Source organism: Colletotrichum abscissum (assembly GCF_030869225.1).
Source record: "Colletotrichum abscissum strain IMI 504890 chromosome Unknown Scaffold_25.1, whole genome shotgun sequence".
NCBI classification, from domain to species: Eukaryota; Fungi; Ascomycota; class Sordariomycetes; order Glomerellales; family Glomerellaceae; genus Colletotrichum; species Colletotrichum abscissum.
In genome coordinates, this window is record NW_026850154.1 from 267,524 (window position 1) to 279,550 (window position 12,027).

A 12,027-nucleotide genomic window follows, 5' to 3' on the forward strand; every position below is an offset into this window, starting at 1 on the left:
GTTGTCTGAATTCTTCATAAAGACACAATCTTGCTCAGTCTCGACAACGACCCTGTCAACCACTTCCGGCCACACACCTCTTTAGCACCCCTCCCCTCCCTTGTTCCGACCTTCCCTACTCGACCTCTCCTCTCCCACAATGGCACCCATTCCGCACCCCTTGTCCGCTCTGTCTCCGGAAGAGACCAACCGGGCGCGAGACATTGTCCTTGCAGCGCACGGCGGATCAGTCCTGGACTTCAGAGTGATTTACCTCTGGGAGCCGCCAAAAGCAGATGTGACCAAGTTCCTGGAGCTCGAGCACTCTGGTAAACTCACAGCCTCCTCACCGAGACCAGCGAGATGCGCACAAGCCTTCTACGATGTCATTGGCGGCGCCAGCAAAGCCCAGTACACCGAGTCTATCGTAGACTTGGGCCTGGGAAAGATCGTTGACCAGAAGGTCATTGGTTCCGAGCACCAAGCAAGTCTGACTGTGTACGTCTAGCCCTTAACACCCCCCCTAGCTGGCTCCCAGGTTTCCATTAAGTTCTGCAGCGCTAACATGCATACGTGCTAAGCTATGAGTTCGAGACCCTCGCTCAAGCTGTCGAGCGTTCCCCGCTCTTCAAGGAGAAGATCGCGGAGCTGCAGCTGCCAGAGGGCTTCGAGGTCGTCGTCGAGCCGTGGCCCTATGGCGCACCCGATGCCGCGGACGGGGACAGCCGCTTCTTCCAGGCCCTGATCTTCGCCCGTGACACGAGGAGCGGCAACCCGGACTCCAACTTCTACGCCTACCCCCTGCCCCTCATCCCCGTCATGGATGCGCACACCAAGGAGATTGTGCGCATTGATGAGCTGGCTACCGGTGGCAAGGGCGACGCCCTCCAGGGCAAGACCCATAAGCCCACCATTGTTGACCACTGCCAGGAGAGCGAGTATGTGCCTGAGCTGTTGCCCAATGGCACGCGCAAGGACCTGAAGCCCTTAACTGTTGTTCAGCCCGAGGGTCCCAGTTTCTCCATCACGGATGGCAACCTCATTGAGTGGCAGAAGTGGCGCATGCGTGTTACCTTCAACCCTCGTGAGGGTGCTGTTGTTCACGATGTCCGCTATGATGGACGTCCGGTCATGTACCGTCTCAGCATGAGCGACATGGTAAGTTACTTCAGCACTTGAAATTAGTTTTGGTTCTAGAGCTTTCACTAACAAGATTGTGCTCTAGACTGTACCTTACGCTGACCCTCGCCCACCTTTCCACCGCAAGCAAGCCTTTGACTTTGGTGATGGTGGTCTTGGTAACGCAGTCAACAACTTGACTCTTGGCTGTGATTGCCTCGGTGTTATCAAGGTATGTCTCAATGCTGAATACTCCAAAGTTATAGCAGTCCACTGACATGGTTGGCATAGTACTTTGATGGTGTTCTTACCGATGCCAAGGGAAGTGCCGTTGAGACCAAGAACGTCATCTGCCTTCACGAGCAGGACAACGGTATCAACTGGAAGCACACCAACTGGCGCACTGGCCGTGCCGTCGTCACCCGCCGCCGTGAGCTCGTCATCCAGTTCATCATCACTCTCGCCAACTACGAGTACATCTTCAACTTCAAGTTCGACCAAGCAGCCGGCATCGTTGTCGAGGCCCGTGCCACGGGTATTGTCTCCGTCGTCAACATCGACCCCGGCAAGACCGCCCCCTGGGGTAATGTCGTCAGCCCCGGCGCCCTGGCGCAGAACCACCAGCACGTCTTCTGCGTGCGCATCGACCCCTCCGTCGACGGCCATGAGAACACGGTCGTGCAGGAGGAGAGTCTGCCGCTCAAGATGGACCAGCGGACGAACCCGAACGGCAACCTGTACGAGGTCAGGCAGACGCCCATCACGACGTCGGCGGGCTTCGATGCCGCCCCGATGAACAACCGCGTCTTCAAGATCCAGAACCTCAGCAAGCCGAACCCCATCAGCGGCAAGCCCGTCGGATATAAGATCACGCCGCCGGCGACGCAGCTCCTGCTCGCCGACCCCAACAGCGTGCAGTCCAAGCGTGCGCTGTTCGCGCGCCACCACCTCTGGGTCACCAAGTACAAGGACCACGAGCTATTCGCTGGCGGTCGGTACACCCTGCAGAGCAAGCTCGAGGTCGGCGGTGTCAGCGATGCTGCTGACAGGAACGAGGACGTCCTGAACCAGGACGTTGTCGTCTGGAGTGTTTTCGGTCTGACACACAACCCTCGCATTGAGGATTGGCCCGTCATGTGAGTATTACCCTTGATTTGACAGCGATTCTGTGATTGCAGACCGACTAATAATGGAACCAGGCCCGTCGAGATGTTGCAATTGCACATTACTCCCTCTGATTTCTTCACTGGAAACCCTGCGCTTGACGTGCCTTCAAACAAGGACATTGGCTCTCAATTGACTTCGGGCAATCAGAGCTGCTGTGCTGAGAAGGAGGCTCCCATCAAGAGCAACTTGTAAACGGACTGGCCAGATTGACCATCAGTCTATGTATTTTATGAAAAAGCGCTGTTTTTAGATAGAGCATGAGACCCATGATATCAGAATCATTAGTTACAATTTCCATCTCAAGATTACCTCATTATTAGGCCTCACGAGTGTTAGCTGAACCGAGTGTTTTGACTAGCACATCTCATCGTTGATCATTCTGAATATTCTGGAATTGCCTGGTGTAGTACTGGCTGCTTCTGATGAAAGTAACTGTACCTCTTTGAGCCTTGTACTTTTTTCGTATGTTTTCTAATACTGGAATTCGTGGACGAGGAATTTTAATTACTACAAAAGACATCAGAAGCAATGCAGATTTGTATCAGACTGCTGTAATACGAGGATCTAGATGCAGCATTGAGATTTTCACTCGATGGGCTGACTGGCAACACCGGAATTATTATCCTCATGGCTTGTAATTCTCAAAATGTTATTTATACCACGTGGAGGGAAATTTCATCTGTGATGCGCTGGATTATGCTAATGATGCCATGGATAGTCCGTCACATGTCTCTACCATCCAACTCATCTGCCGAATCTGTATCTCGAAGAAGCCTTGCTTCAATCTTTCAAACACGCCATGGTGATCTGAGCTACTATCTCTAGTGCAACCCCGAAAGGCTCCATGTATGATCCACTGCTATCACTTGCCATCCTTGGGTGCCTAAGCTTGGTGACCAACATTAACCTTTCCGTAGCCCCCGTGTGTCGAGGATCGGTGTCAATTTACGTTGAGATAAGATAGCCCTACGGGTAGGTAACCATCGGAACGATTCCGGCGAAACAAAACACGTCAACGAACCCCCACAAGAGATAAGAGAACGCACAGCTCGGAACCGGAAAGCACTCATTTAGATGATTAGATCGTGTGATGGTGGCGTATCGCCGACGAAGACCACAACTGTTGACACAAGGAAGTCAGGCCTTAGTCCGAGATCGGGGAGGTCCTCAAGTCAATGAGACCGAGAGCTGTGGGATGCCGATATCTACAATAAATGGTATCCAACGTCTTCTATACTTAGCTACCGTCATGCCCGGTGCGATTCTCGACAATTGCCTGTTCTACCTGACAGCCATAAATGCTCAATCAGACGGGGAGTACCCAACTGGTAAGTGCGTTAAGGACTGAAGCATCCTGGCTAATGAACAGAAAAGCTGCTTATATTAAGCTTTTGCTCAATGGACCATGATGTTCTGCATGTTCCAAAAAGTCCGGCCGCAACTTTCCTCTCTTTCAATTTGAAGTCTCGCAACGTACCTGCGAAGACCGAAGAGCGATTCAGTGGGTGGGCTCAGTTGTATCTTGAAATTGATAATGGATGTTCAGCATATGCCGCAAGACCACTCGCAATTGCGTCGCGATCGGTATTAGTAGGTTGACATCTATCGGCGGCAACTGACAGCCTGATGACACGCAGACTTGGTGTCATGGCATTCAGCTCGAGGGTCACTTGGTTAAGTGCAGTCCGAGCTTGTTGATGCACAAGTTATCCGGCATCTAAATATGATCGTCTGCCCATACGGTGGACCTGAAATACGTTCTGGTGCACCCAGCTCCCATCGGCCGAATTTGGCGACTCGCCCGGGGTGCATGTCGTGTTCGACAGAATTAGGCTCTTTGTGTGGATTCAATATATTTGTTTTCTATAGTGCTCGGACAAGAGGACCGAAAGGGAGGCCAGGTCGATTCCCCGAATCCAAATTTTCAATCGCCTAAATTCCTCGTCGTATCTTGTAGAACTTGAGGATTGGCACAGCTTGAGCGCCTATTGATGAGAAGTAGGTTGTTTATTTTGCAGACAGCACTTGGATCTCAAAAGGATCAAGTTGAAGAAATTCTGCCTTTTTAAGCAGCCGCAAGACCCGCCCTCCGCCTGCAGGCCATCTTAATTTCCATCGTGATCGATGTGCGTCCGACAACCCCTGAAATTCCCACGTGCGCGACAATACACGCTTTGATCATCCCTAGGCCCTTTCGCATCCTCAATGTCGCCCACATCCAAAGCCCATGTTGGCTCAAAAGTGTTTCTGCATTTAAGCAGCGGTCTCGACCTTGATGCTGGCCGAGCCGGCGGACTGGTAGCCCTCGGTGGCGACGATCATGTAGTCAAAGGAGGTACCGAGGGTCATGCCAGCGTTCTTCCAGGCGGTGAAGAAGTTCTGGGTGGTGACGGTGCCGCCGACGCGCTTGCTCTCGCGAATGGCCCAGAACTGCTTGAAGGTCTGGGTACCGTCGATGGACGGGGCGTTGGTACGGGTGCTTTCGTACAGCTTGTAGACGGAACCGTCGGAGGTGACCTGGCCCTTGAGGGTACCAGCGCTACCGGGGTTGTACTCGCCGTGGTTCTCGACGATGTAGTACTCGATGAGCTGTGAAGGTTTGGGTCAGCGAGTCTGCTAATGTGCACTCATGTAGTAACAGGTCACTTACAGGGTTTCTGGTCCATCCGTAGACGGTCAGGTAGCTGTTGCCGTTGTTGACGGGGGACCAAGTGCCAGAGTACTTGATGCTCTTGGCACCACCAGTCTTCCAGCCCTTTCCACCGACAAAGTTGCCGCCAGACTGCCACTGGATGCTGTAAGCGCCAGCGGCGCCGTTGGTGTATGTGACGGGGGAGGCGCCATCGGTCCAGAAGCTGTAGAAGTAACCGTTGCTGGTTCCCTGGGAGGAGGGGGTCGAAGCGCGCTTGATGAGGTCGGTGGTCATGGGCTTGTCGGTGGCGGGGGCGGCGAGGGCGCCGACGACGGCCAAAGAGGCCGTGAAGAGAGAAGTGAATGAAACCATATTGACAGGTTGGTTTTTGATATGTACAAAAAAAGGTCAAGAGAACGAATGTAGCGGTCGGAGTATGAACAGAGACGCTGGTGAGGCTGAGAGAGGAGGAAAGGAGAGCATCGTGGGATGGGCGAGGACGAACCCCGTCCTTTTCAATCTAATTCTTTCTCGATCGTTTCTCTGGGCCCAGAGCAGCAACCGATGATGGGATGACAGGGGAAAACGGAGATTCAAGTGCCGTTTCCTATGGGTATTTGGGCATCGGTTGCATGGGAACTGGGGGTTGTGTTCTGGATGGGACCGCCTTGCCCAGAATAAACTAACGTCGACCCACGTGGGTAGCATTCTTGGGACCGGGTGGGAACTTCAAGAAGTTGCTCTCTTAGCAGAGTTGCGCGAAGTTTACGAGCTTTTCGGTTTTGGGGTGACAAGAGCCCATGTGTGGTTCACTGGCTCATCACCAACCCCTGGGAAATCTTTCCCAAACGGTCGACGAGTGGCCGGCCGTGATGGACCGATGAGGAACTGTGGGGTTCCGCCAATGGATGTGTCGAGTTTAGGTCAGGAGTCGGATTGAGTGGCCGCATCGTCGGGAGTAAATGAACCAAGCCGGGGCCGATGTTGCATGATCCTTGCTACGCTCTCCGCAATTTACGCAAGGGGCATGCTCCGGCACTGCGGCCGAGAAAGCGGTTCCTCTTTTATTTTCTCGGGAAAAGAGTCTTAGAGGCAAAGAGGCAGCTCGTCCGTCCCCCTATTACACATGATCGCTTGTTTAGCCGGCCATGCCGGTCTCCAGGATGGCATTTATCCAGAACAAATGACAGCTGAGATGATCCCAGAAGCCATCTTAAAGTTGGACGGGATCTCGAGCATCATCTTTAAAACAAGCTGTTAAGGTTCGGGATGGTGGCACTAGCAGCGGCCCGTGAACGATTCAGCGGCACTTGGGGGGCATGCTGCGTGACTGCTGACCTCGAGGTGGGAATAGATCTCTTTAGCCGTCGGCTGAAGTCATCTAGTGGTCTCCGGAACAGAGGAACGGAGGCTGCGAATCTTAGCGTACCAGATTCACTGCCTTTTTTTTTTTGAATCTCGCGAACAATTAGCTTCCATGGTGCCAGTGTGGGGAAAAGCATGAACGCCGAGGTTTAGTTGGCCGGCTTATAAGGTCTCTTATGATAGTACCATGTTTTCTTGTGCAGCCGGACCCAAGCTTTTGTTCAACCTAGTAATAATCTCGAAACTCGATTCCGGGCCACATTCATTCTAGCCCGCCAAGTAACCACGGGAGTCATGCCGGTACTTTAATGAGATACCTATGTTACACTGCTTTTGCCGCCGGATCTGTACGTTTGAGTTAGACGCCGCAGCGTGAGTATCTTTCGTTCTCTCTTACATTTTCCTAGGCGCGCGGTCTCTACTGACGTCAGTTCTAACTCTGAGCTGTCCCTCGCCATAAAGCTTCCGGATTAACCACACTCATCTCTCCAGAGTCCAGAGCGAACGGAACCCTACGCCATGATGAACCGGGTTTGTCTGGCCTCTGCCGATCCCTGATCTACGCCACATTCCAACGTATGGCCGTTCTCGACCAAGCCTCCGAAATTGTCCAACGCCTTGGATCCTCTCTGCCATAATGCCGATTTCCACGTAGTTGGATGCTTGGTGGGATCAAGTGCTGCCCCCAGGCCACATCCCCACCCAATCGATCCTATGCCACCATCCAGCCGCTAACATAAGCAAAGCAGCGACGCCAGCGCCAGCACGCCCAGCTCGCTCTTCTTTGCATTAGCGGATGGCAAGCGAGGGACCCTGACTTGCACAACGGGGCGCTCGGCCTGCACAAACCCCGCATTTCGACGCGTCCAGACTTTCCCCCTTTCTGACCAGACCTCCCCCAGAAACGAAAGGGCAGCAAAGACAGCAGACGAGACGACGTCAGTGCGAGCTCTGGTGGCACCACCCTCCGCCCATTGGCCACCCTTTGTCGTCCTGTAAGTGAGAGGTGGCTGTCATGCCTCCTCATCAGATCATAAGTCGCACCCTTCGAAATGCGGGGTGTGTCGACCGCCGTCTCTTGCGGGTGAAGCCGTGGGAGCAGCAGAAGTGGCACAACTCAACGTCGCAGGCGGTGAGGAGTCGTGGTGCTTGCCTTCCCTTGACATGCCATCAGCGACACCCGTCGACAACGACGACGGCTCCGAGCAGACGAGGTTTCCATTCTTCTAGCTGCCATCGCGAATCTGACGACAAAATGATGCCGATGTTGTCCATTGGGGGGTTGCCGCGGTCCAACTCGTGCAAGACGCACGCAAAGGCGCGGCTCAAGGAAACCCTCACGCCTGATCTGCTTGAGAAGCTCCGCCGGTTCTGGTTCAAGCATCTCAAGACCGATGAGGCCTATATCTTACCTCAGAGGAGCCAGATGGGCCGATGGTTCTACTCCGACGTCGACTTTGACGAGGCTTGCGTGTATGTTGTTCTTTAGATCGCACAAAAGATCATTCTGCTGATGTGCACCTACAGGAAGAAATTCCGCCCCGTTTTGGAGGCCATGAAGTCAGCCAAGATCACAACTCGAGACATTCTCACAATCGTGAGGCCATTCACACCTTTGCAGTGGCTCGGTCTGGTCCTGCTCCTAGACCAAGTCCCGCGAAACATCTACCGGGGTCCAGAGTCATCGACAGTCTTTAAGTTCTTTGACCCTATTGCGCGCGAAATCGCACGTCACGCCATCAACGCCGGCGCCGCGACTCACAACAGGATCAAGTACCGCGTGGCCTACCGTATGTGGTTCTACCTGCCCTTCATGCACTCCGAGGACCTGGCGCTGCACGACTTTGCTGTGGCGCAGTACCAGCAGATGAAGGACGATTTTGAGGAGCTGATGGCTGAAGACGGAGAGGCCGGCAGCGACGATCAGCGCAAGTGCTGGGGCGTGTTGGCGGTGCAGAAAGAAGCCGCTAGAGACCTGCTAGAGACGAATTGTGATTTTGAGACGAAGCATCGCGACATCATCGTGCAGTTTGGACGATACCCGCATAGAAACATGGCCATGGGCAGGGAGTCTACTGCACAGGAGAAGAAGTATCTTGAGACGGGTGGCGAGACGTTCAGCGCTGCGAGCTAACCCGGTGGCCCTTTTTGTATAACACTCTAGTAATAAGCCGTGATTTCTTAACGACGGTAATGGCATTGGGTGGCATGGGTTTCAAGGGATGGGGACAACATGTAATCGCAGCTTTGATGTTATTTGATTAAATTCCTATGAACTCTTTTCATAATCATAAGCCTGCTGTCTGTATATCATGTCCTAATTGCACCGTTGGTATCCCTTAGGATGAAGTAGCCGTAATACTAGATTTTTAAAGAGACCAGGAGCTTGCGCCGTACTTCAAATAGGTAAGTCGTTCTATAGTATTTTCGAGTTGATGTTAATATTCTACTAATGCCATGTGTTTCACTGGCTGAGGTTCTGCTGAGGTGTCTTTCGATAAGCGTGATTCAAATACAATCGTGTGATTGAGACGAGAAACCACTGCCGTCAGCGATATGTTATCATATTTGAGGGCCAGAAGTGTGGAATGATGTCATGGTTTTTAATGCTAGGAACTCGTCAATTGATATTTGTCATCGACGTCGTTGGTGCACTCGTGTATGCATTCATTTCTCTACTGCTCTTATCCTGCGTCCGTGGCATCATACAGTCTCAAACCTAGCCAATGCTAAATTCCAACAGCTCTGGGTGAAAACGACCGACGGTGGTTAAGTGAAGCACCGTGCCTGGTTGATTTGACCCGTGCGATCACGCAAACGGGAACTGTCAACACTCCCAATGGAGACACTTCTGATAGAAGATTGTGATTTCATGTGGTTATTGTCTCCTATCGAAACGACCCGTGCGGGTTTTCATAGTACGTGCACTCGAATATTCCAAGTGTGTGAGCGGAAGATCCTCAACTTGAATCCCGATACTTGTCAACGACATTAAATGGCAAATTCCATGGAGAAACGACATTGACACAAGACAAAGCCTCAGGACCAGTTGATTCTCTATCGTATCAACTAAGTGTTCAGTCTCATGAGCAGTTTCAGCTATCTTCAATAAGAACCTTGACAACATTACGACTGATCACCGAATACTTAACTTCAACATACAAAAGGAAATCCACGGTTACGCGACTGTTCCTTAGATCTCGCAGCCTCAACTTCTGCTAACATACCTCACTACAACTAGCTGGTTGTAACAAATTTGTCCTATTAAGCTCATGATCTATGAATATAAGAAGCATAATGTTGCAACAATGAATAGTATTCTCCACAACAGACATGTCTTAGTAACCTATTCCACGCTTAACCGCCCCCCGCCCCCCTCCTCTCAACCCTCACGTAGAGCATCCCCCTATGCAAATGTTAACGAAGTACAAAGCTATTGCTGAAAGAGCCTTCAATCGATAGAGTGGGGCCATAGCGACCACAGACAAATAGAGGTCAATAGCGCGAGTCCTCCTCTTGGCCGCGCGGTAGTGACGCATTCTTTGGTGCAGCACGGGTGCTCACATGGCGAAGTGTTGCACAAAGGCCTATATATGCAGCTTATTGCAATTCCAGGCTTCGAGATGACTGATACTCGCGCGGTTATTACGCTTGCTGTTCTCGGAGCCGGAGTTGTTCAACGCGCCGCACCAGGGACAAGATACATTTAAACCCAGCCGATGCGAATGAAAACCCTTCCCGCTTGACCTAACATCTACTATTCCATTTGGACAGATCGATTAAATCTCGACTTTCAACTTTCCGACATGCCTCTCATCGTCGTTACCGGAGCCACAGGCACTCAGGGTGGTTCTGTCGCCCGCATCTTTGCCAAAGACCCGGCTTGGAAAGTACGAGGCCTGACTCGGAACCCAAACAGCGATAAAGCCAAGGAGCTCGAAAGGCTTGGAATCGAGATTGTCTTTGCTGATCTCAATAATTCTTCAACTTTATCTGAAGCCTTCTCGGGTGCCACGGCAGTTTTCGGGACGACAAACTTCTGGGAAATCGCTCCCAAGCATGGCTTAGAGGCTGCTGAAAAAGATGAGGAGCAGCAGTTCATCAACATTGCTGATGCTTGTACCCAGTGTTCGACTCTCAAGCATTTGATTCTCAGTACGATGCCGAATTGTAGAGATATCTCTAACGGCAAGCTTCCATGTCCCCATTGGGATGCAAAGGCGAGGGGCGGGGAATACGTGAAGAAAGCCCATCCCGGCCTTGCAGCAAAGACTACCTACGTGTGGTTAGGATGGTATCTGGACAATATGGTCAACCAGCCTTTGATGTTTCCTCAACCGTATCTGGGACAATACATCTTGGCGCAACCATCTAAGGCTGATGGTATCGTCCCTGTTGCCGGAGTCGTATCCCTCAATACTGGCATTGTCGTCCATGCCATCATCTATCAGCCGGAAAAGACGCATACAAAATACGTCTCGATTGTAACCGACTTTATACCATGGATAGCGGTGGTCGAGGGATGGAGCAAGACTACTGGCAAGCCTGCCGTGTACGCCGAATTAACGGACACGGAGATCTCCAAACTTGTCGGACCTGTATTTGGTCCCGAAATGGCTAGTCAATTCAGGTTCAGTGAACAATACCCCGATTGGTACAGCTATTATCCTCAAGAGACCATATCTATCGGCAATCTTGGTATCGAGGCCAAAGTATACAACTTTGCGCGAGGGCTCGAACACTTGAAGGACGAAATCAAAGCCACGCTTGTTTCTAAGGCTTAGTGCTGTGGTTATGTGACATTCCTCCAGACGAAGATAGCCAGACTGTAACGTTCGAGCTTTTGAAACGATGTGAAGCAACATTTAGTCATTTATCTAGTGCGGTTCTGAGCTCGGCAGAATACAGAATGCTTAAATCACTTGTACGAGCTTTCTTAGTATGGTATGGATTCTATCAGTGAAGTTCATAATAACCGTAAGCAATTTGTTACCCGATATACTACACGAAGTCATTCTTGATGGCTTTAAAAATCATCTTAGATCTAATATTATATGCGCTCGTGAAAACTATGTTTGGCAGAATAGAGTCATTTTGGAGAGATTCGTATGGAGTATCAGTTGCTATGATCATTATCGACTCAGCTAGGTCTGACGACCAAGCCAGACTCATTGTGAGTTGCGTACTGTCAGGAAATCGCTTGCTTCTTTGACCTTCGCCAATGCAGAGATAGGCAAATATCTCTCATCTGACACAAATCATTGAACTCCAAGCCGGAGAATTAAGATTTGGCGTCGATCCTTAGAAGACCAGTCGAAGTGATTAATCTATACTTCTCTTTTCGTAAGGAAAACCTTATGAGTAGGCCTCATTTCAGGCTTCTTGGAGTTCACAACCCGAATTAAGTTACGCCATGAACCTGGTATTGTCGGCACGCGGATATCAATCTCCGTAACATGGTAGATTCAATAGTTGCGACTGAGTTAAGTGAACTTACACATTCAACAAGAGTACTCAGTATGTGTGATCGCCAGAATAGGAAAGAATTCGCCGAGGCATTCAACTAGTCAAGTATCCCTACCCTGTACGTGGACAAGTTGTGTAGCTCCAAACTGTAATTCTGTTCAGCACATAGCGCGCGGTTAACGTCGCAGGGATCATGCTCAAAGAGTAAATACTCGAGATGATCCGACCGCGGACCAAGTAGGATGCTCAGAGGAACGCCGGGACTCCGATTTTGTCCGTCTCAAGTTGTATTTTCTCGT

At 51.2% G+C, this 12,027-nt stretch overlaps 4 protein-coding genes across 4 annotated transcripts; 3 read left to right on the forward strand and 1 right to left on the reverse strand.

The window, feature by feature from the left end:
• Positions 1-139: 139 nt before the first annotated feature.
• Positions 140-2,457, forward strand: CABS01_10030 (copper amine oxidase; the record flags this gene model as incomplete). Its single annotated transcript, XM_060543386.1, has 5 exons — positions 140-477; positions 561-1,137; positions 1,205-1,330; positions 1,390-2,234; positions 2,298-2,457. 5 exons carry the CDS (start codon positions 140-142, stop codon positions 2,455-2,457), a joined length of 2,046 nt encoding a protein of 681 aa, XP_060399567.1.
• Positions 2,458-4,518: 2,061 nt separating this feature from the next.
• Positions 4,519-5,269, reverse strand: CABS01_10031 (glycosyl hydrolase family 11; the record flags this gene model as incomplete). The annotated part of the gene is made up of 2 exons (XM_060543387.1): positions 4,519-4,854; positions 4,916-5,269. 2 exons carry the CDS (start codon positions 5,267-5,269, stop codon positions 4,519-4,521), a joined length of 690 nt encoding a protein of 229 aa, XP_060399568.1.
• Positions 5,270-7,517: 2,248 nt separating this feature from the next.
• On the forward strand, positions 7,518-8,396 carry CABS01_10032 (uncharacterized protein; the record flags this gene model as incomplete). The annotated part of the gene is made up of 2 exons (XM_060543388.1): positions 7,518-7,735; positions 7,790-8,396. 2 exons carry the CDS (start codon positions 7,518-7,520, stop codon positions 8,394-8,396), a joined length of 825 nt encoding a protein of 274 aa, XP_060399569.1.
• A 1,672-nt stretch (positions 8,397-10,068) lies between these two features.
• CABS01_10033 (NmrA-like family protein) lies at positions 10,069-11,046 on the forward strand (the record flags this gene model as incomplete). Its single annotated transcript, XM_060543389.1, has 1 exon — positions 10,069-11,046. The coding sequence occupies one exon, from the start codon at positions 10,069-10,071 to the stop codon at positions 11,044-11,046; it is 978 nt and encodes a 325-aa protein (XP_060399570.1).
• Between the last annotated feature and the right edge of the window lie 981 nt (positions 11,047-12,027).